Source organism: Phalaenopsis equestris, unplaced genomic scaffold (genome assembly GCF_001263595.1).
Source record: "Phalaenopsis equestris unplaced genomic scaffold, ASM126359v1 Scaffold000539, whole genome shotgun sequence".
Classification (NCBI taxonomy): domain Eukaryota; kingdom Viridiplantae; phylum Streptophyta; class Magnoliopsida; order Asparagales; family Orchidaceae; genus Phalaenopsis; species Phalaenopsis equestris.
Genome location: NW_018164979.1, coordinates 38,329 through 63,522, shown reverse-complemented (window position 1 = coordinate 63,522; position 25,194 = coordinate 38,329). Strand labels below are relative to the sequence as shown.

Genomic DNA, 25,194 nt, shown 5'->3' with positions numbered 1-25,194 from the left:
TACCATATGGAATACTAAAGGTTATATTTCTAATCATGATGATAGATTTCCTTCAAAATCTTGGCTATGTAATCAATAGAGTCTGCAGACTCCTTTCATCCGTAAACTGATTGTCAGCTTGAGAGGATCATTCAGTTGTTGGAGGATCTATTGAGATTTTGTGCACTTGATTTTGGATGTACCTAGAAGGATCATAGTCCTTTGATTAATTCTCTATAATAAAAACTTCCAATTGAGAATTGGTATGAGGTGTAGTATGCCTTTTTCTTGGATGGAGGTGGGCAAGAATAAGATTAATGGGTCCTTAGTTGATAGATGATGCCACTAAAAAGATCAAATTAATTTAGAATAATTTTAGAGGAGCACGTGATAAATAGAGGAAGTATTATGATTGTAAGCATCAGGCAACTAATATTAAGGTAGGGGACTTCGTATTTTTGAAGTTCAATCTTATGAAGGGTGTGAATAGATTTGATAGTGTAGTTAGGCTTAGTTTAATATTTATTAGGTTTTTTGAAATGATTAGTAGGTTTGGTAATTTGGCTTATTAATTATGTTAAAGCAATAGGTTTTTGATGTTAAGCATAGATTTTTTTAAGATGAGGTTGAGATATATCTTCACTTGACCTATAGAGAGTAACTTGGGCATATTTTTGTATTTGATGTGAGATAGTTTAAGAGCAAGCAGATCCCTTTACTTAAAATTTAGTAGAAGCACATCTCAAAGTTGGACGTCACTTAGGAAAAAGTGACCGATAATGAGATATTTTTATCTATATTTGTTTGAAAGTTAACTATTTTGAATGTCGATGATGACATTCTTTTAAGAATGGGTGTATGTAATAACTACTATATTACATTGGTGTACCAAATATAACCTGATCTATTGATCTTGTTAATCCTGCATGTTTATTTTGTGTTCACTATATTTTCTCAAAGTTCTTAGCGTTAATTTTATGCCAAGCTTATTCACCAATTTTTAGTAGTTTCGATTTGAACAAACTTTTTTCTTATGAAAATTGAACTTCTGATATTCAAATAATTTATCTCATTTTATTTTATGCATAATTTAAAAATTATCTTCACCAATTTGTAAATCACACTTCATTCTATTTTCAGCACATTTTTATCTATTTTTATGGGTATAATAAGTAATGATATAAGATTTCTTGTAAGATTTATCTTTTATTATCTCATACTTTCTTATAAAAGTGGGTTTTTTAGAATCATCTGGTGTCCAGTTTGCAAACCATTTCGCAGTGCATTCTAGATATGATTCTTATTTATTAACTAATTTCATATAATTTTTAGGTACTTATATTTAAAAATATAACGTTTATATAAAAAATAAAACAATTTAATTAATTAGTTTTATGTCCTTAAATAATAAAAATGTATATATAAATATCCTAAACAACTATAGAATTCATTCTAAGCCTTTTATTTCTCAACACATGAGATATTTTAGAGAGAGATAGGGAGAGAAAAAAAATGACTTGAGAGAGAATGTTGATTTCGAACCAGCTTATGGTCGATTTTGTCTGTCGGGCTAGTTGTGAAGTTATCTCGCTTTAAGTAAGCTACTATTATCCTACTTTAGATTATTTTTTTGTCTATGAAAATTTAAAGATTTATTAACAAGTAATTTCTTATATATTGCAGATTAGCTTGTGCCGAACAAATGACATAAAAAAATTAAATTTTTATCATGTATTTTGTTGTTTACAATAGTTGTGCAAACTGTAGGGGTGTAAACTAGCCGAACACGAGCGAGCCATGCTCAAAGGTTGGTCTACTTGTTTTTATTTCTCTATTCTTGAACGTGCTATAATACAGAAATTGTCTTCTTCTTTTTTTTCCTGATTTTAGGTCTTTGATAAACCAAGCTTAAACAATTCTTCCAGTAGATTCAGGGATGAATGCAAGCCAGGCTCTAATAAAGTTGGTCAATTGGTAGGCACCTTTTCAGCTGATCCAAGTTTGATAGCTTTTGCAGAAGTTTGCTGTGAGTCCTCTTGGTTGATTATAAATCTTTGTAGTCTTGTAGCCAATTAGATTTTTTTTAAATATTACTTAATATATATAAACTTGATGAATAGTATTTCGAGCCAAAAAGAGCCGAACACGAACGAACACATCTTAGTTCGTGTTCGGCTCGTTAACTTATCGAACGAAATTAACGAGCCGAACACGAGCTTCATAACGAGCCGAAACGAGCTGCTTGCGAACAACGAGCCGTTTTAACAGCCCTAATTTTATGTTCTATAATATTTTGTATATTTTAAGAAGTATATCGAACACGATAAAAATTTTTATAGAATAAAAAAGTTTCAAAATATTATTCCAAACATTATATATAAATAGCTTTATAAATTATGCTATTCACAATGAGCATATTGGATTCCCCTGATAAATTTTACTATTATATATTGGTTTGTGTTGATTTATGCAGCAAATTAGTGATATTTCTATGTCCAAAATATATATGAAAAAATGAAAGAAATTGGAGAAGTGCTTGTAGCAGTGTGCCTAGCACTACAAGAAGGTTTGAAGAAATCGGTGTAATAATCGATGGACATTTAGCGACCAGTTAATCTTGATGACACAATTGACAAAAGCCTACAGAGTCCGTCTGGGCTAATGTTTGTCGGCGCACCGATGGACACAACTCATCAATTCTTAATTTACTTAAATCTCGCGGTCGATGCCGTCAAAATTCCATCGATTAAGCCTAATATATCTTTCTAACATCTAAGACACTCATTTCCCTCTGTTTTACGGAAAAAATTTGCGTGCGATAGACGTACGCAGCGCTGTGTGATATTGGGGTATAGCGAAGGTACAAGGGGGTTACATCCACGGTATAAGCCCTTGTAACCTCTATGTAACATCCCTGTAACTTACGTGTAATATCTTAATATATGATAACAGAAGCGCGAAATTTATTTTGGGGTACAGATAGGTTACAACAAGTTACAGGGAAGTTACAAGGGGCTATACCGTGGATGCAACCCCCTTGTACCCTCGGTATAACCCCAATATCGCATGCAGCGCTGCGTACGTCTATCGCATGCAGCTTTTTTCCCTGCTTTACACTCATGTTCTCATAGCTGGTTGATGCCCTTGTGCTCGAATATTCATAAAAAATTACATTTTTACATTTATTCAAGAATGTTTAGGTGTTAGATATGTAATTTACTTTGAATTAGGTGTTAAGCGTGTAAATGCTCCATAACTAATGGCTTAGAGCTGAATATGCAAGTGTGATGGTATGCTATATAAATACAAAGGAATTGTGTGGCTTGTTTGTAAGCCACTTAGTTGCTAGGTTTATATATAAGTATGTAATTATGCATTTGATACATACATATATAAGAACTGGGTGGTATGTATGCAAGTAGGCATTTGTACATACACACTGCTTAAGTTTATGTGTTTGGATTGTATCAAATTTCACATTTTTGTTTAGGCTTTTATATTCAAATTGGATACCATTCAATTTAGTATGTATGGTGCAGCAATTGCGTAAGCTAATGTTAACTCAGTTTATTGAGATCTCTTATCAAATAAATATGTTATATATAGATATACATATTGTAAGGTTTTAGGTGTGCAATAAACTGCATCAGGGTAGAAAAATAGTAACAAAGTGAATGAGTGTTTGAATGGTGTTAAGGATTTCATATTAGTGGCATCTCAACTTCTAACTTACATTTCTAAGTGTAAGTTTCAATGCCCATGTACGAAACACAGAGACGAATTCAGGTGTTATATATATTGTAGGAGATTTCAAACAAATTAATTTTTTTGATCTTCACATGGCAAGTATGAGTTAGGGTTACTCTGAAGATGGTCCTTTAATAAATTTTACTTCTTTACTGAGCTGTGATTCTTCAACTGAGTATAATTCTAATAGATTTAAAAATATATATTTGATGTATTAAAAGTGCATTATACTAAACAAGTGGAGGAAGAGCCATGAAAAAGATAAGCTCAAAGATTATATTAACTATTAAATGTTGCACAAAGACCACCATGAGATGATTTCACAATTCATTATAGGTTATAAATGACTCTTAGAATTTTGATTATAAAATTAGAATATAACATGCCCCAAAAATGCTTTAATCAGGTTATAGGATTACTAGAAGAGATAAATCCATGGAAAAATTAAGTGTCACAAAACATATTTATAACTAAAAAAAATAATGTCCAAGTTAGGTTTAACAGTAGAGAATATAGATTATTGTGTTAATGAATACATGTTATTTTTTAAGGTTGATATAATGGAGACTCAATTGCTTTGTGAGGCTCCGAGATTCAAACATCAAAGAGAAAAATTAAAATACAAAAATATGGTCCATACATGCACATCTTCTATTTGTCACTCATTCTACATCTTCAAAGAATATTCGTCTCGATGTGTATTGCTCCGTTTATGAGATTACATTAGAATAAATTAGGCAAAATCAGTTCATTCAGTCATCTTAAGAATATAATAGCATGAAAATAATTTGATTATAGTTATTTTAAATTTATAACAAGGTCACACAATGTTAAGTTTGGCTTGAATTCCATGGTTTCACACCTTATTGTCAAGCCGCCTCACCCTACCGATGCTAGAATGTGATTGTATCTCCTTACAATCTTTCACTTGTGTTGTTTATAACTAACCCATTCATGCATCTCACATTTAGGGTTTATGATATTTTTTTTCTAATTTTACTTCTTTCAGTTATTATTTTTACTTATTATACATTGCAATTTCTATTTTTAATACTTGTTCTTAAAATTTTTTTTATTGTACATTGCACTTTATATGTTTACTCCTTCTTTTTACTATTTTTATTTCTTTTATTCTCTTTTTTTTATGTTTATTATGCGGTTTATTTACTTTTGACACGGATAGTTTTGGGTGGTAGTATTGATCTCTCTCCTCATCAACATGTTTAAGAGAGAAGATGGGGTGACATGATACCCCACCATACAAACTAGCACTACTGTGTTGGTTACTACCACTTCCACCACACCTAATAATGCACCTTCAACCTAATGGAGTCAGCAATGTACCACACTCCTCGAACACCATACCACAACCACTGGGCATGTTCCTTATAACTCTTATTTCTATTGATCCATATGTGTGAACAGACACATGACGTTTGTACTTAGAGCCTAATAGAGACACATAAATAATTTGATTATAATGTAATGCACTTCATTTCCATTTTTATTATACAACTACTAATATATTTTAAAATAACTTTATCCATCCAAACAATTTGTTCACTCTATTAGGGATATCATTAGGAGGTAGTATGATGCTCTATACTAATCTGAGAAGGAGATCCTAATTGAATTCTAGGATATATGGCTAAGAGAGTTTGATGTGATTGCTAAAGAGTAGTCTTAATTTTTATAATTTTATCCATCTAACTGAAAATATTTGTGATGTAGAAGGTGTTTTGCTGGTTACCTTAGGATCATAATCAAATTAGGAGGTGCCTCCCATTTTTGCAATATATTCACTAACATATGCAATACGAGTCAGAAACCTATATGAACTGAGGAGGCTATTTGGATCTAGTTATGTAGAGCCTTAGCCTGTTCTGACTATGTTAAGAGGAAGAAATTGGGGAAGCACAACTGGGCCTTAAAAATGTGGGGGTATGGGAACCTCCTTACATAATTGAGGGGTGCTCTAACATACTTAGTGTAAGAGGATGATGGTAAGTGTTACTTTATTCATGTAATGTTTAATGAATACTTAATATTTAATAACTACTTTCATATATTAAAAGACTAATAGATTTGACAAAAGCCCACCATTGAGCTACATGCTTGTACACATCAGCATCAACAAGAATATTACTGGATCGAAAACAGATCTTGGAAAGCCCATATATTGGCAATATATTTTTTTATATTTTTGTAACTATTTTGAAATTTTATTTTACCTCAAATTATCAATTATAATTTTTTGTAAGAGGACTATTTGCAGCTAAAATTTCTTCTGACTCATAACTCAAAATAAGCTCCTCCTTATAATGACTACTATAACCGCCATATTTTGACATATGGACAAAAATCATTGGGGGAAGAATAAGGGAAATCATATATGATGCACAACGCACCTTCTTAAGTGAGAGCTTGATATCATTAGATGTTAAAGCTCATAGGTAGTTCGTGACATTCACTGAGGTCATAGAGATCAGATTCACCGCTCAACTCACCGAAATGGAGGCAAGGATGGAGATTAGAATAGACGAGGTGTGATGTTACATAAATTAGAGAGGAAAGCAACTAATAGTGGTGGCCATGAGGAGGAGGATTAGAGTGATGAGACTGATGAGGTGTAGATGTATGGACTCACTTTTATATCAATGATATCATTTATATGAAAAGAAATTTATTGTTATGAATAATTTTATTTTGATGCACTTGTAATGAATATTTCATTTATTATAGCTTAGTACATTGTGATTTATCTTAATTTAAAATTTCTTGAAGTCTTTGTATGGTTCTCTTTTATAATAGAATCATATGAATTTAGTTATACTAGTTTTGTGATGTGATTATAGATGTATAAATTCTAAAGGGTCAAGTGTTATTGCATTTTAGGTATAGCTTTTCGATGCTGGACATGTTTGATGGTTTTTAATCATCGGTGGATATGTTCATGGGTTTCTCAATAAGCTATAAACCAACAAACATAAATTGATGATCCTACATTGTGGGAATGTTGTTGAAAATGTATCGCCCATTAGTAAGTTGTGATAAGTATATTATAAATGAATATTAGTCATTGGAATTATTTTCCAACTAAAAGATTTGAAGTGGTGTTTGATCGGTAAAAAATCCATCAAAATATAAAAAAGGTGTGCAATATTCACTCTTCTTGATGGACTAGTTTGCTAGAATTTTTATGTGTTTTATAGTATGAGTGATTGTACATATGTTATGTGCAATCAAGTAGAGTTATAAGATCTTATGCACCACTTTAATTATTGATATATGTATCTATATATTTGAACAAAAGTGAATATGTAAAGGTATAAGTAGAAGTAAAAATATATAAAAGGGAAATATGAACAAGTGGAGGTGTAAGTGAAAGTGAAGGTATAAGAGGCAAAAAAAATTATAAAATAATTCAAATATAGAAAAAAAATTTATTTCATGTTATGTTACTATAATTTTTAGATCATGTTGCTTATACCACTATTTAACATATATTTATTTTGGTTACTAGCTCTAGTGTTGACATCGTATTTGATAAATACATGTGATGATTTGTCATTTATTATTAACTACCTCAATTAAGTGTTTTTTTTATATTGAAAATTGTAGTAGATTCTGAGTTGTCTGTTGAGTTATCATTCACATGTGTTATTTTAGGGAAGGGTATGACTCAAGTTAAACAGAGACTATATTACATATGCTAATATATTTGATATATATTTTATATAGTTAAGGCGATGTGTGTCTTTTTAATGATTGAGAGATTAAATCATGATTATTGTGCATACTTTTATTTTGTTATTTAGTTGTGATATAATTCAAGTGAATTTTTGGTATTTTTATCTTATGATATTTTGATGATACATATTTACTGCCTTTGTGTCTTAAAGAAAAAAAAAAGTAAATAAAATTTCTTTCAAATTGATATTGGGTTGTTAACTATTATAACCTTGAAACAATGCGGCATTTCTCGATATGATGGGTTGTATCGAGTTGGGTAATGACAGCTTAGTCCCAAGCTCAAATGAAATAGGTTGATAAAATTTTTAAAAATGGCATAACACAAAAAGATTTAATATTCATATAAAAATTATCAGTAGTATTAACTTTTTTAAAGTAAAATACATATTTTCATGTATAAATAAAATTAAAGCCTTGTAAATATGAATATCAAACTTTAGTCATTAGATATATAATTACATAAGAATTGTGTGATATGTATTTAAAATTTTCTTATAGTCAAAGTTTAAATTGTGATATATTAATATTATGTATTAATTCTTATCACTGTTAATAGTTTTGTTAATCCTCCACTAAGGATGCAATTCATATAAATATTTGATTTCAATAAAATTATAAGAAATTAGACATTTTTAAGGAAATATTAGCTGCATTTTTTTGTATTAATATGATTTTTATTGGCCCTAAAGAAAAATAAAAAGCTATTGAATTATTATTATAGCTCATATTTTCACCTAACAAAATAAAAAAAAACACTTTTTTCTCATCAACTAAATAAAAATATTTTTTTTGTTTTATTTGTGATTAATCGAATAAATAAATAAAAACTAATTTCAATGTTATAATATTATAATTCTCATTTTCTATTCATTTTTTTCCCTATTTCAATTCATTTAAACTAAACAACACATTAAAGATTTAAAAATTTTCTATTTTATAAAAAATTGAACCCTCAAATTATGAAATCAAATTGTCATCTAATGATATTTTGTTAACTTTTGAGCCAACAAATATGTTATTTGTTTTCATATTTATTACATTGTTACAAATTGCATTAACTTATGTATTTTAACTATTTAATTGGACATTATTTTCATATTAATTATTTCAATAATTTTAGTTTGTCACGAAACAAATATGCACTTAACAAAATGTCAAAATTTAATTGTTTTAATGTGGCAATGTATATACCTTTGACTTGCATGTTATATCATGCACAGAGTTAACATTCATTACGTGTTATCAAGTGCCACGTTTGATGTTATTATTTATGCAGATCAACAAGTTGTGTATGATTTTATCATCACACATATTAGTGGGTGATTTGTCTTTATCGAATTTCTAAAATGTTAACAATGACGGAAGTTAAAAGAATTTCATATTCGTTCCATCAAAATAGCTCAACTCACAAATAAAATAGTATGTTGACTTCCAATTAGTTCTGACTTTAATGCAACAATATAGGTCAAACCTAATGTTTATCAATTACTTTGACATTCATTGCATTTTTTTCGCCTTTTTGAAGCTCTTGCAAAATCTCTTGCAAGCATATTTATAATTGATTTTGGCTATGTTGTAGCTTTGTCTGCAACATGTATTAAATTCTCTTTGAATTTCCTGCATTATTTGTAAGTTGTTCCAATATATTAAGACTAGAATGTAAATTTCATATGAATTTATCCTTTTTTTCCTACTCTCAATATAAACTCCTATAGTCAACACATCCTCTATAATTTGATTCTACTTCAATTGCCTATAATCATGTGAAATCTCATTCACATATTGTATAAGCCAACTAAATGTCAATTTATCTACAAAAACTTAATTGTGTATCATCACCCAATCCAATCTAATGAAAAACTCATCACCTAAATCATTATTCATCAGGCTTCCACATGCAACAACAACATCATATCATCAGGCTCTGGCATCGAGCGATGCATGTAATATCGAGCAATCATATTAACTAACTCATTTGAGTCTTAGGCACCTTCTAGTGTAGATGATCTCTCTACAACATTTAGACCGTCTCCAATAACCTTCTTCCATGAAAAAAAACATCAGATCACCACGGCCATATTGATAGTTTCAAAAACAAAAGAAGACTCAACCAATAAGGTCGATGTAATTGAACCAACCTCGCAATAAACATTTAGCTGCCATTACAATTATACTCTTGGGTTCTGAATCAGCCTGCCAGATCAAGTAAACACGAGCATGAAAGATAATTCTGCTACTTAACTTTTTTTTTAAATAACCCCCTACTCAAATTAAAAATTACAAGTGCACCACCTTAAAATTTGACCGAATATTAACAAGTAGTATTTCTCTCGTTCTGCTTAGATATTCTCATTTAATATTGATAAACATTGGCGTATGAAAGTGGCATACCACAAAATAATAGTGTTGCTTGCAAAAGAGTCAAAAGATCACCAAACTTGACTTGTTACCCACCTCTTCTTTTTTATAGCCAAAAGGGTGATATAAAATGCCATCCAAATAGCAAACCATGATTATGATAAGCATATTTGTTGATAATAAAGTGAAAATTCCTAAAATACTAGATTGGAATGTTTGCCTGCCTGAAAAAAAACGAATGTGAAAATGTATGTATATAGGGCAATCAAAAGGGCTCGTTGTTCAAGAACAGCTCGTGTTCGGATCGTTTGTTGAATAAACGAGTCGGACACGAACAAATTTTTTAAGCTCGAATAATAAACTATCTGAATATGAACAACCTTTTAATCGATCGTGTTCGGCTTGTTTTAGCTAAAAATAAGAACATTAGATTTATTATTTATATAATATATTATATACAATTCTATCTAAGTTCAAATTATTGCAGCTTGTGCGATGATATGATTATGCTCATATCATTACAAGGAAATTGTGCATGTTCGAATCCAACAATTTATATTTATTTTTTAATTATTTTAAACGAGTCAAATTTCGAGCCAAATATGAGCACACTGCTATCTCAAACAGGATCAATTTCAAACAAGCGAAACACGAACCAAACCTGAGCTCGCTCATGCTCAGCTCATTTACAATCCTACATATATATCACACAATTCTTATGTATTTATATATCTAACACCTAAAATTTGATATTTATATTTGTATCACTGATATTATAAACCAATATTCGAAAAAGCTAATTTCACTTCAAAAGAAATTTTAAATAGCAATATTTTTTTATATATATATATATATATAAACATATAATTGCGTTGGTTGCAAGAAATGTAAACATATAATTGCGTTGTTTGCAAGTAAATACCCCTAAAAAAAATTTCCACCTGCTATCCATCATCCAACATATCCTGCAATCATTGCCGGCATATTTTATTTGAACATCACTCTTAGAAGTGATTCTTCAAATATTTATTTGTTTAGAATTTCAACGAAAAAAAAGTGAATTAACTATAAAATTTTCAAAAACAATAACAGCAACATCATCAACAACAACAACAATAATAATAAATAGAGTTTTTTGTCTGAAACAACTTTCATATCACTTAAATTTTTAGACCCAGTGCCGCGTACCCTAGCCTGTTGGTTGGCATCCATGGTTGGCATCCACAGTTGGCATCCACAGTATAAGACCCCTCAGGTCAGGGGTTCGAATCCCCTCTGGCGCACTCAACCTTAAGAATGTGGTACTCAAATTGTTATGCATATTAAGGGTGACTGAATACTCGTATAATAGTCACTTGCCATTTGACTCTGTTTTTCTTACTGTTTTTAAAAATTTTTTATGGAATGAAACAGTATTTTAATAACAAGATCTTCTAAAAATGTGATAGTCATAAGAAGGTTATACATTTATAATAATCACAACTACTTTCAAAAATATTACCTTTTTCAACAATAATATTACAATCACATCTACAAAAAAAAAACTATAGCTACCACAAACTGACTCCAAACATTAAATCCAATCAAAAGCAAAATTTGATTTCAACTGCTTACAAGACTTAAACCAAAATAAATAGACCCTAAACAGAAGAAAAAACAGTATATGGCATATACCCCTCATCAACTCGGACAGTTTTTTTTTTCATCTCTGCTTCAAAAATATAAAAAATAAAATCTTCTCTTATAACTTCAATTGTTTAGGAAAAATATGGCTTCTACAAACAACAAAGATTGAAAACCAGACCATTCTTCTCTTTCATAATTTTAACTAAAACGTATACCTTCACAAAATTTCATTCTTCAGACAATGCAGACCAGAGAACTCCAAAATTGGACTTGATGAAGGCTAAGCCTGCTTCAAATATACTTCATTCCCGCCATTCTTATCCTCCTTGATAAGAGATATTGGCCTAGAGAATAAATAACACCAAGAAATCCTAAAATCCTCACCGTAAGTATGTCAGTTATAATCATTGGTGGTAAATTAAGCGGCATCGTCAGAAGCAACGTCGAGTCGGTCTGTTTAATATAGTCCCACATGAAGCGGTTGAAGAGAATGTGGTTGGGTAAAGTAAGAACAAGAAGAGCAGCATTTTTAACCGCGAAGAACCATCCAGGTCCTCCAATCTCAAGTCCCCATCCAGTATTTCCATGCCAAACTTCCTCCCAAATCCTGAAAACAGCATTCAAAAGCAAGAACACCGAAATCGCCAATGTCACCGGGAAATATCGCTGCCTGTCTCCAAAACCGGCTAGAATATCTGAATCCTGGTTGAGAAGTAGCAGAATAGGAGCCAAGAGGAATATTGCACGGTTCGAACCACCAGTGAGGCTCATGTTGATAACGAGGCAGATGATGAAGCAGAGAAGAGTTGAAACATTACCAACAGCAGGCATCCATGAAGCCTCAGCTGCCAGCCTCTTGATCGTGAAAGCAGGCGAAGCAGATGCCCTGCGTTGTTGCAAGAGCCTCAATTTGGGCTGAAAAGCGGTGTTGTGAGCAACTCCTCTTTCAACAGCCTTCTCTCTCATTAGGGTTGCCATTTCAAACTTAATTTCCAATGATATCAGCATAAATAACATGGCATAAAGACCCAAAAGAGACATCCTTGCCCCTTCGATTGCCAACGATGTGCTAAACTTGTCTGGTTCATTATCGTCAATAGAGTTCTTCGCTCTGAGATGGCCTTCCATTAGGTATGATACAGGTAAGAGAGCCACCATGAGAGCAAACACCCAAGGTAAGATCCTCGTGCTTGATGCGGATGGAAAGTGGGTGAAAACTATGAAAACGGAAGCACAGATGATGGTGGCGACAAGTAAAGGATACAAGATCACAGCTTGAAAGAAGTACTCCGCGCACACGTAGATGCCGAGCGTTATCCCAACTCCAACAGCATAAAATGCTCTCAATTCAACAATGTATTTGATGGGAATGACGTTTGTGACTGCTGCTAATGTTAGTAATATCGTTGCTATTAGTAGCCAGGAAGGCCACGCAGGCCTAAAAGCCACAAAACCATATATGGAGTAGTCATCAGAGGATTGGCGTGCTGCTTTAATTAACTCTGACCTAAATGACCAAGATAAAGGGATTGGAGGCTGCAAAAGAATGAGCAATAGGCCCATGGCCACTACAAGCACCAGGAATCTTTTCGCAGACTGCAAGATTAGAAAATTAAACAGCTTTCAGCCAGTACGCGAAGCACAAACACAACTAAATTAGCTTTATCATGCCTATACATCATAAAAAATGATGAATAAATAAAAAAAAATTTCTCTTAGAGGAAGGATAAGACGTTGCTGCCCCTTATCCAAGTTTACAATTTTTTAAAAAAAATTTACTTTGATACACTGGCACTAAAACTGAATGCCTCTCAACAATTATCAGTTGACACAAGCTTGAGTTGGGATTGAATGAAAGGATGAAATAATGCTGTAAAATAGCATCTCATGTCATTGAGTACTATTTACTTTTTCAAGCCTAGGTTTAATACTGAGATAAGTACAGTGATATGCATGAACATCTGTTGTAAGGTGTTATAGCCGAACTATGACTCATCCTAGCAACAAAGCTAACCAAGGTAACGTAGAATGCAGTATCAAATGGACTATATAAACAACAGGACAAAATTGCAATGGTCGTAAATTTAAATCCATTGCTGTATTAAATGGATGCAAACAACAGTTGATTACTAATCTGACTAATGTGAGTACGCGGAATAATATTGTGTTCAAATAAAGAAAAAAGGAAATGTAAGAGAAACAAATAAACAAGTGAATCACTCATGAATCAAAGGATGAAAATGAAATGCAATAAGTAGTACTATAGTTTTGGGTTTGTTTTTCACATTACTAATGCCAGTGTTAACTTATGAGGCTATTGGAAAATCATTATTACAAAGGATTACAAAAAAAGGTACGATCAGTAAATAATAGAATTTCTAGGTGAAAATGGAACTCTGGGCCAGTGGCAAGAAACCAACCAAATCTGGTTCAGCCATTCATGGCCATTTCATATCGCTTGATTTTAGTTGACGAGTATTAATCATTGTCCAGTTTAAAGGCAGAAGAGGTGAAAATTTCTTACGAAAACAAACTTTGCACCATCACTGGCATGACAACTCAAGACACCAGGACGAACTTCCACCTAAACTTCTTGCACCTTTTTACTCCAAGGAGGAATTGTTAATACCAAAACAATCTAGAACTTGATTTGTGCTTAATTAATAGTTTAACATTTCATATACCAACATAAACTTACAAAATTGAATCTTCACCTATAATCACGAGTTCAAACCCCATATCATATGTATCAAAGTTAAAATCTTGAGCAAGAACACATAATCAGCCGCATACCAACTACAAAAGGATATGTTTTCTATTCTCTCCTTCCCATTCAACCTTCCTAATAATAAAATTTGGTATGTTAATTATAGTTCAGTATATAATCTTTCAAACTACAAGTCAGTATGTCTTTGACAAACTCACTGCTACACTAATTCAACTTCCCAACCTCAGATTAATTCCAATTAGAATAACAGGTTGAATTCGAAGCACTCAAATTATTTTATTTTCCAGCACATTAATCTTGAACTTATCAGTCCTATTATGTTAAACTCGTATGTATCCTCTTTGCTTTCCGACATAGATTCAAGCAACACAGCATATTTTAATATTAATTTGATGAAATGATCTCTAAAAGCAGTACCACTTTGGGAAACTTTGTATTACTATATATATTTGCAAGTATTTGAATCTGTTTTAAAGGTTAGTTGAAATGGAGTGAGTTACAATGATTATCTATTTGTTTGTGGAGACACACTTCCAGCAAAGTGAGTTCTTGTAATTGTTTGGGCTGCACTGAGTGTCATTTTTTACCCACCCTCACATTATTTTGCATTACTTTATCCTTATGACAAGCAATATTATAACCCATCATCCAATATAATATCAATCGGACTCAATGAAGAAAAAGAATTCATGTAGCCAACCCCACTAAGTGGGATAAAGGCTTGTTGACGTATCCCATTAATATAATATGACTAGCAATGAAAAGGAAACAAAAAAAAAAACCAACTTGTAGGTCACTACATGGTGCTTAACATTGAAACTCACTTAACCTCTTTGAAAGAGAATTTAAAGAGCAAGAACTAAATTCCAACTAGTGGCAATCAAGCAAACACTTAAGCTCCCATTCAGAAGAAAGGTCCATGTATTTTGAGGAAAAAAAATAGTAATTAGGCCTAATAATATTACTCAAACTCAAAAATAGCTCAACTTCATAGTAGAGTTATAATCAAATATGAAACTTCTAATAGAAATTGAAGCCAAATTGTATTGCTTGGAATCAATCTTGGGTTATATTAAATATAAAAAGTACAAGTTTCATTAACAGGTTCTGCAGGGAAGTTAGTTCTAGTTGGAGCTCTTTGGTTGCCTGCAATTTGCAAACAAGTTTTACAAAATCGTCATATTTAATAGATCAATCATTTGGGTAATAGCTATAATTAGATAATAACATTAATTTCATGCTCCACAAATCCTCACAAAATTTCTTTGAATGTAATGAATATGATTTAGCATATCAATTGACAGAAAATGATCTCAGTTTGCAAAATCAACTCTCATTCTTCATTTGATTGCCCGTGTTTCCTTTCTTCATCTAGTTTTCCCATCCACTATCCACCCACATAATCATATGTTTCTGATTTAATGGATAATGCTCCCAAGTACCTTAATAAGCTCTAAAATTAGGGGTGACGATTTATCCTCTTCTCCTGATAGTTATTTACGGTCATAACATTTAACCGCTCTGTGCCTTCAACGGAAGTGTCTCAACAGAAGGCATCTGATCAAAACTATTCCTTGCATAAGCATTTTTTCCTCCCATAATCTTTGTTACATTTACTTGGGAAAAAAAGTTGCAGTTAATATAGTAGCTAAACCTACAAATATGCTGGTTAAAGGTTATTATTTAGTCTTCGCTCTAATATTTCATTTGTAATTCATAATTTGTGGTCTCAAAATAAATTAAACTTTTTTTTTTGTACATGCTGACAACTAACTCTTCAAGCCAAATGTCACAGCCCGACTTGATAGTTTAAAATTAACCAACTCAAAACTGCGGTAGAATGATATTAACCTTTCTTCTAAATTATATAATAAATCATCATAATTTTTAATAATAAAAAGAGACACTAAAAACCTCAAGGTACACTAAACAATAAGCAAATCCAACCAAAGCAAAATCATAACCTGAAAGTAAAACAGTTTTGCAACCCAACCAAGAACAATCCAACATTCTCGTAAATAAATAGTAAAGAAAGCTAAGTCATAGCAAACAACCTACCATCTATAATCAACAGTTATTTTCCCGTAAATCAAATCTCTCATATCAGATATATCAACCAAAGTTCCACCTGAAAGAAACAATTAATTTCAACAGTACATTTTCCACATAATGAGTAATTACAATCTTATTATACATTAGATTAATATATAAATGTTATGCATGAATGTTCAAAAGAAATGTAATTCATTAATTAATTATACTGTAAACTTTCATTTTAAATTAATCATTCATGTTTTAATTTAAATATTTATCTTTTTAACCTTCGTCTTTCTTTTAAGAAATTATATCAGGATTATCATCATACACGAAGTCATCCTCAAAAAGTTGTACTCGTAGGTACCCTCAAAGGTTTGTACCCTAGGTACCCTTAAAGTTTTGAAACTAGGATACACCTTTATCCTTTTCACCTCAATTTCTTTTTTGTGCATTGGTACAATAATGTCCCATAACTAGTACCATAAAGAGGTAAATCTTAATGAACTTAAATATGTACCGATCATTTCATATCAATTTAAAACCATTTAAATGTACTTACACTATTTCAATTATTTATCTCCCATTTGTGAGACATTTTAAACATTCGACATTCAAAATGCAACTTTTAAATAAATCATTAATTTAATACTAATAAGAAAGCAATTACTCACCTGGACCCTTGAATACCATTCTCTCCCTTGAATTCCCTTTTCTTATTCTTTAATTAACACTCATTGCACCGTTAATAATTGATTTAAATTCATCATATTAATATCTGATCAAAAACATCTTAATTAATCAAACAAAACATCTTATATAACTAAAACGTTCAAATTCTTACCTTATTAAAATTTGCTTAGATCAATATTTCTTCCCACCAAAAACTTCTACCATAACATAATTAATTAATTTAGTTTATACTACTTAAAAACTTAAACCCTAACACACATTAATCCACTGTTTGGTTAGGTTCCTTCACTGTTCACAAACGTGATGTTTTTTTCCGTATGAGAGCGCACTTGCACGCAAAGCCTCTCCTTCGTGTTGGATGTGTGTGCGGCTCTTAAATCTATTAAAAGTCAATCTTAAATCTTGTGCCCAAAGCCTCTTAAATCTATTTCCACATTTAAGAATTAAATTTGCATCTCTGGCTAAAACAATAAACTTTGGCACTCTAGATAACCTTACGATTTTATCCCTATATAATTTGGCTAATTTCTCAGCAGGATATGTTTGTCTGATGGATAAAAAATGGGCAAACTTCATCAATCTGTCAAAAATTACCCAAATAGCATCACGGCCATGTCGTGACCTAGGCAATCCAATCACAAAGTCCATAGTAATCTCCTCTCACTTCCACTCTGCAATAGATAAATATGGTAGCTGACCTCATGGAAGTTGATGTTCTGCCTTCACTAGCTAATATGCGAGACACTTGGTCACAAATTTTGCCGCTCTTCAACCATGGCTACCAAAATGTTTACTTAAACTCCCGGTATATTTTATTATTCTATGGGTGAATAGTATAGTGAGATAAGTGTGTTTTTCTCTTCTCAAATTATCAACATCTAGAAAATAAATCATGTCTTTATATTTCAACAGTCCACCTATGTCTAACATATATTTTTCCAAATTTGCAATCTTGACCTGTTATAAAATTTTTTGAACAATGATATTCATAGTCAATGAATCTTCCATCTGCCCGTTAAATGGACTGCACTAACAACTGAATCAACTGAACCATACTATCATCACTGTAACTAATCACAAATAGCTTCAGCCTCTCCATCCTTCAATAATCGCTCCTGTCAAGTGACTGAACAGTTTAAATTGCCTTAAGTTTTCCTACTCAGTGCATCTGACACCACATTTGTCATCCCCGGGTGCACTGGATATGTCCAAGTCATAGTATTTAATGAATTTCAATCATCTTCTCTATCTCAAATTCAGCTATGAGTAAAGATATACTTTTAAAATTTGGTGATTAGTAAATACCTCACATCTGACTCCAGATAAGTAGCACCCTCAAATCTTGAGTACAGATACAATTGCAGCTAGCTCCAAATCATGGGTAGAATAATTCATTTCATGATTCTTCAATTTCCCTAAAGCATAGACAATTATCCCTCTATGTTACATAAGCACATAATCCAATCGTTTTAATGAAGCATCACTAAAAACCTGAGACATATATGAACCTGAAGGAATAGTCAATACTAGAGCAGACATTAAACAAAGTTTTCAGTTTCTAAAATGCCTCCTCACAAAGATCTAATCATTCAAACTTCACTTCCTTCTAATTCAGTATGGATAATGGCATAACAATCTATGAAAACTTCTCAACAAATCGCCTGTAAAAACCAGCTAATTGGAAAAAACTTCTAACCTCAACAACAGTAGGCCTTGGCCAATATGCAATCGCTTTGATCTTATTCAAATCCACACATATATGTCATCTCCATTGATAATATGCACAAGAAGAACCAAACTTATTAGACAAAATGCGCACTTCGAAAATTTGACAAACAGTTAGTTCTTCAAAACTTGCAGAACAACATGCAGAAGATCTATATGGCCAGCTTCATGCCTCGAATACACAAGTATATCATCTATGAATACAATCATAATTGTATCCAAAAACCGCTTAAAAACTCTATTCATCAATCCATAAAAATTATTGGAGTATTACTCGATCCAAATAACATCATCACAACTTCATAATGCTCATATCTGGTCATGAAAGCTCTTTATTATACCTTTCTCTTTAATCCTCAGCTGACGATAGTCTGATCTTATATCAATCTTTGAAAATACAAAATCTCCTTCTCATTTTTCAATCAAATTATCACTCGGCGACGGTAACTATTTACTTTAACCTTGAGCTTATTCAACTCTCTATAGTCAATGCATATTTTGAAGCTCTCATCCTTCTTCTTCACAAATAACATTGGAGCTCCCAAAGGTGAGGTGGACCTAGTGAACCCCTTATCAAGCAATTCTTGCAATTGACTTTTCAACTCCTACAATTCTTTTAGTGTCATTCCATATGATGCCTTGGATACTAGCTTAGAACCTAGCAATAGCTCAATAATAAAATTTATTTCCCTCATTGGTGATAGTCCTGGTGAATAATCAACAAACATTTTGGATAGTCCTTCACAACCGAAATATTATTCAATGACTTCACTCGGTAATATCATTCACGTGAGCCAAACACCCTAACTTCCACTGTTTAATAATTTAAATGCCTTTAAATATGTAGTTATCATCCAAGCTAACCCTCTATCACCAAAAAATTTGAATTTTGCTTCCCTATATACATTTATTTGACAATCTTTTATTGCAATTAATTATGACAATGTTTTTGGATAACCAATCCATGACTAAAATTATCTCAAATTTTATCAAGGGTAACACAATCAATTGTGCATCAAAATCCTTTTCGCCAAGCTTTAGCTTCATCTCCACCAATCCATCACCTCTTCATCTCTGGGGACAAGACGATCTATCTATAACCTTCTGCACTCTCATCAACCAATTCTCGGCATCCACTGGACTTCCTCCATAAATGAGAGGTATCATATTCTAAAACAATTTCAAATATTCATCCATCTAGTCTCCCCAACAAAAACTGGTATGAGACAGAGTTCATGATTATCTGAGTCACTGCAGCCATCATCTCAGCAAAAGCATTTATATTCACAGAGATATTCAGAGATGTATTAGTCATAATGTTACTCTATCTAACTTCCTCTAGATTATCCATATTTTTGAAATAACATATCAAAAAGTATAATTAGACACAATCTAATAATTCATTTCGATTGTCTATCAATTAATTCAATCAACTTAATGACTCTTTTTTATCAGTATTCGCACAACTTCCTCTTTTTTATCCTTATTTCTGAAATAACATATCAAAGAATAGAATTATCAATAATTTAACCCTACATTTATATTGTCTATCAATTAATTCAATTAACCTAATGACTCTATTTTATTAGTATTCACACAAAATTTCTCTGATACCATTTTTTCACGATCTGGTCTGATAGCTTAGAATTAACCAAATCAGAAACTACGATCAGACAATATTAACATTTATTTTAAATTTTACAATAAACCATCGTAACTTAAAAAAATAAGTCATTAAAATTCATAAAATACACTAAACAGTAATCAAATCCAACCAAAACAACAACATACTCTAAAAGTAAAATAATATCGCAATCCAACCAACAACATATTAGCATACGGAAATAAATAGTACAAGAAACAAAAACCATAAAAAACAATCAACTACCTAGAATCAACAGTCCTCAGTATATCAAATCCCTCATGTCAGGTACATCAAACTGAGTTTTACCTGATATAAATACTTAATTTCAATAGTAAGTTTTTTGTTTAGAGAGCAATGACAATCTTATTATGCATTAAATTAATATGCAAATGCTATGTACGAACGTTCAAAAGAAATGTAATTCATTAATTAAATAAACTGTAAACCTTCATCCTAAATTAATCTTTCATGTTTCAATTTAAGTATTTGTCTTTCTAACATTTGCTTTTCTTTTAAAAAATCATATCATGATCATCATCATACCCAAAGATATCCTCAAAAAGTTGTATCCCTACGTGACCTCAAAATTTAGCACCCAAAAGTATACTTTTATCATTTCCATTTTCTTTTTTGGGCACGGGTACAATAACATCCTACAGCTACTAAAGATGTAAATACTAAGTGATTTAAGCATTTACTTATCATTTCATATCCATTTAAAATCATTTAAATATACTTTCAATATTTCAATTATTTGTCTCTCATTTGTGAAAAATCTTTCAAACGTTTAAAATGCAAATCATAAATGAAATATTTATTGCAAGTTAATTTTTATCAAATTTAATATAATCTTTTAACATTAAAATGCAATTTTTAAATAAATCATTAATCTATAATTGATTATGATGATGATGGTATGGTTCAACTATACATCAGTGGGCAGAATTGAATATTTTTTAGCCAAAGATAGCAGCATTAAGAAAATCCTAGAACAAGGTAAGACAAGTGGTTTGGAGAGATATGTGTTAGATGAGGATGGTTTATTAAGAAATATAGGTAGGGTTTATGTTCATCTGAAGAAAATTTTGGAGGAAACACATTTATCTCGCTATATTATTTATCCAAAGAGTAATAAAATGTACCAAGGTCAAAGAATCATTATGGTGACCATAATTGAAGAGAAGTGTGGCAAAATTTGTGTTTTTGTCATTCATGTTAGCTGGTAAAGGCAGAGCACCAGATTCCTGGAGATCAGTTTCAGCCTTTACCGATTCGAAGTGGACATGGGAGATTGCGATGGATTTTGTGATTAGGCTGTGTAGATCACGTCAGGGTCATAATGTTATATAGGTAATCATCGACAGATTGACTAAGTCTGCTCATTTATTGTCCATAAGATAGACAAATCCAATGGAGAGATTAGCCAAATTATATGTGGATAAAATTGAAAGGTTGCATGGAGTGTCAAAGCCTATTGTCTCCAAAAAAAGATAGCATTTTTACTTTCATATTGTGGAAGAAGATTCGGGAAGCTTTGGGAACATGACTGACTTTCAGTACAGCATTTCACCCTCAGACATGATCAATCAAAAAGGACTATTCAGACTTTGGAGGATCTATTAAGATTATGTGTCCTTGATTTTAGTAAATGATGAGAATCATATATACCTTTAATAGAGTTTGCTTATAATAACAATTACCAGGCTAGCCTTGAGATGGCTCCATATGAAGCCTTGTAAGGAAAGAAGTGCATGGCAAGCACGAGTCGAAGAAGGATGCTACCTGAAAGAAAGTCTCTAAAATGCAAGAAAGACATCCACATGTTTTCATTTGAGGTATGCTCACTTTCATAATAACTTTTCAAATTTTAAGGGCAAAATTTTGATGAGGGAAGATTGTAATAATTGAAATTAAATAATAATAATAATAATAATAATAATAAATAAACAAATAAATAAATAAATATAAAGAGTGTCGACGGTTAGAGGAGTTGCACACCCGCATAGGAATCATAACACCAATTCTTTCGCACTTCCCCTCATTTGAAACAGACGAGCGAGCAAGAAGAAGAGCAGAGAGGTCGAGATAGAGAATCTCTGTCATGCCCTAGCCAAGGAAACCGAAGAAGAAGAAGAAGAGTCGAGCGACTTATCGGTAAGTGAAGGAGCTCAAAGGAGAAGGGAAAAGTCGTGTCGCCTTCGCATTCAGAGGAAGTCGCGACCAAAGGCAGAACTTTGCTTGCAGAAGAAAAGGAAGGAGATGTGTGCACTGCTTTGGGTAGAACGAAGCAACCAAAGCCAGAAAGTAGAAGAAGAAAGGTTTAACTGAAAGTTTATAAAGTAAATTAATCATATATATATATATATATATATGTGTGTGTGTGTGTGTGAGCGCGCGCGCGCGCGCCCAAGGGCTGATATATTAAAAAAAAAAAGATATAGATAGGTTTGTATGGGTGGGCCTAAACACCCAACCCACACGGTACAACACACACAAAAAAATGTAAAAGATTGGTACATATAGAAATCAAAAATCCAAAAACCACCCGGGAGCTGAAAAAGTGTGGGTCATCCTAATTTAGTCTTGCCTCTGACTCTAGTTCTCAGTAGGGGTCTAGCTTAGCAGATTGGTAAGGTACTGACCATTACACGTAATAACCAAAGTATCATCCATAAAACTCCTGAGCTCTAGTAGATCTCCATTCTTCTTCTCCCTCCTGGAAGTGTAAACATGTCATTCCTCCAAAGAATCAACCTGATGGGGCAGATCTGAAGCAGAAGGAATACCAACAGTAGTACCCACAATAATATCTAGAATATGTGAAGCATGAGTTGCCTCTACACCGGATACTTCTTGAAGAAGTGGAGCTGCGAGACTCTCCTGATTATCAGTCTGAACACTATCATTTATATGTAATAGTCCATCAGTATTATTTTCTATGGAGTTTGTAGGTGACAGCATCGCATCACTCGTAGTAATAGTAACAGCAGTGTCAAGGGGGGGTCCTCAGGGTCAGCAAACACCTCTTGTCTGGTAGTATCCTCCTCAGGTGAAACTAAAATGTCCACAGCAGTGGGGTTAGACTGGGGTTAGACCCCTGTCCACAGCAGTGGGGTTAGACCCCTCCTTATTCACTTGAACCTTAAATTTCAAAATAGGATGAAGCTTGTGGCATTTAGCTAGGATATGATCAAACATCTTATAATGAATACAATATGGGGGTTTGTGTTCCATGACGATTTGTTGCCAAGAACCATTATGGGTTGTGCCCAGTCAGACTTCAGTAATATCAGATAAATTAATATCACTTTAAACAAGTATTCTAGTTACTGATGGTCTGGTTAGATTGAAAGCAGGCCGATCTAATTTCAAAGGATTCCTAAAAATGGCCCCTATAGAGTAGAGAACCTGGTGGTGAAAAAAATGCAGCTTGAGATCAGGTAAACTAAATTATACTGGTATTGTGATAGTTTCATGCTTTGGGTCAAAATTAGGAGAGCACTTGAGTAACTTCATTGATTTGTCTTCGATATTAAGATATTTCTTGAAGAAAATTATGGTGCAGTCTTCAGTCACTGTTAGTTGAATTAACACATGTCTCTCATCCATGAGTCCTACTTTTCACTTGTCTACTAGCTTAAGATTATCAACAATCTTTCTAATAACATCCATAGGAAGGTGTCCCCACTAAAATTTGTCAATAAGAGCAAACTTGAATTTTTCCGTCATGGTAGAAATTTCTGATTCAGAGAAAAAATAGTTTTTTTCCTCCTTTCCTAATTCTCTTCTTAATAAAAGAACAATCAATAAAAGAACAATCATTTGTACCCTACCCTCACGACATTCTTTATAACTTGAGGGGAATACCACTGCAGACTCCTCCTAAGGGTTACCCACCACACGGGCAAAGGAGACTTTGCTCGGTTCAACCAAAGAAGAAGGAAACGCCATCAGAGGTTGTCGACATTAAACTGCAGCGAGGTTGCTGAAAGGCAGAGGAGTTGTCCGGCACAGAAGCAGGAGCAGCGCCAAAACAGAAGAATCGATCACAAACGACAGCTGCGAGCGAAAGTGGAAAATGACGACGTCGGGCAGAGGAACGATAGCAACAAAGAAAAACGACAACGCGAGCAGTGGAGATATCGCGAAGCGAGCCGCGACAGAGAGTGCGAACGTCGAAGTAAACGCAGATGCAGACGTCGGAGTGAGGGTCAACGGTGCGAGATCTTCTTGCGACAAAAATCATCATTGGAAGCCCTAGATATATATATTATTGGTCGATGGCTATTATATAAGCCTCTAACCAACCTCATGTGTTTAAGCATTTCATCCCGCATGTAGGTGGAATCGAACCCGTGACCCCAAGGGACTTACGCAACGCTGCCAACCAAAGAGTCATAGCGAGCAGCACACACACACACGTTTGTGTTTAATGCTATGTCAGATTGAATCAGGACCACAATATAGAGATTTTTGGCTTGGAAAGAAAAGTTGGTGACGTGTGCGAGCTAATCGAGATCGACCCGAGTAAATAGGTACAACAACAACAAAACCTTAATCCCACTACGTGGGGTCGGTTGCATGAATCATTTTTCTCCATTGTGTCCTATTTAGTGTCATATTTTCATTTAGTTCTAATAAATTAAGATCATTTTTAATACAATAAGCCCAAGTCTTCCTAGTTCTACCTCTGTCTTTCTTAACACAAGTCAAATCTAAAACATCTGCTCTCCTAATCGGATCATCAGATGGTCAACGTTTAATGTGACCAAACCATCTAAGACGACTTTCTCTAATTTTGTTTGTCACAGGAGCTACACCAACCCTATCACGAATATATTCATTCCGCATTTTGTCTCTAAGTGTAAAGCCACTCATCCACCTAATCATTCTCATCTCAGCAACA

At 32.7% G+C, this 25,194-nt stretch overlaps 1 protein-coding gene across 1 annotated transcript in view; it reads right to left on the bottom strand.

The window, feature by feature from the left end:
- Positions 1-11,388: 11,388 nt before the first annotated feature.
- The window catches only part of LOC110028904, a 45,670-nt gene continuing 31,864 nt past the window's right edge, over positions 11,389-25,194 (bottom strand). The window contains 1 exon segment of the mRNA XM_020730951.1: positions 11,389-13,059. Coding sequence (XP_020586610.1) covers positions 11,755-13,059 — 1,305 coding nt within the window. The 3' untranslated portion in view covers positions 11,389-11,754.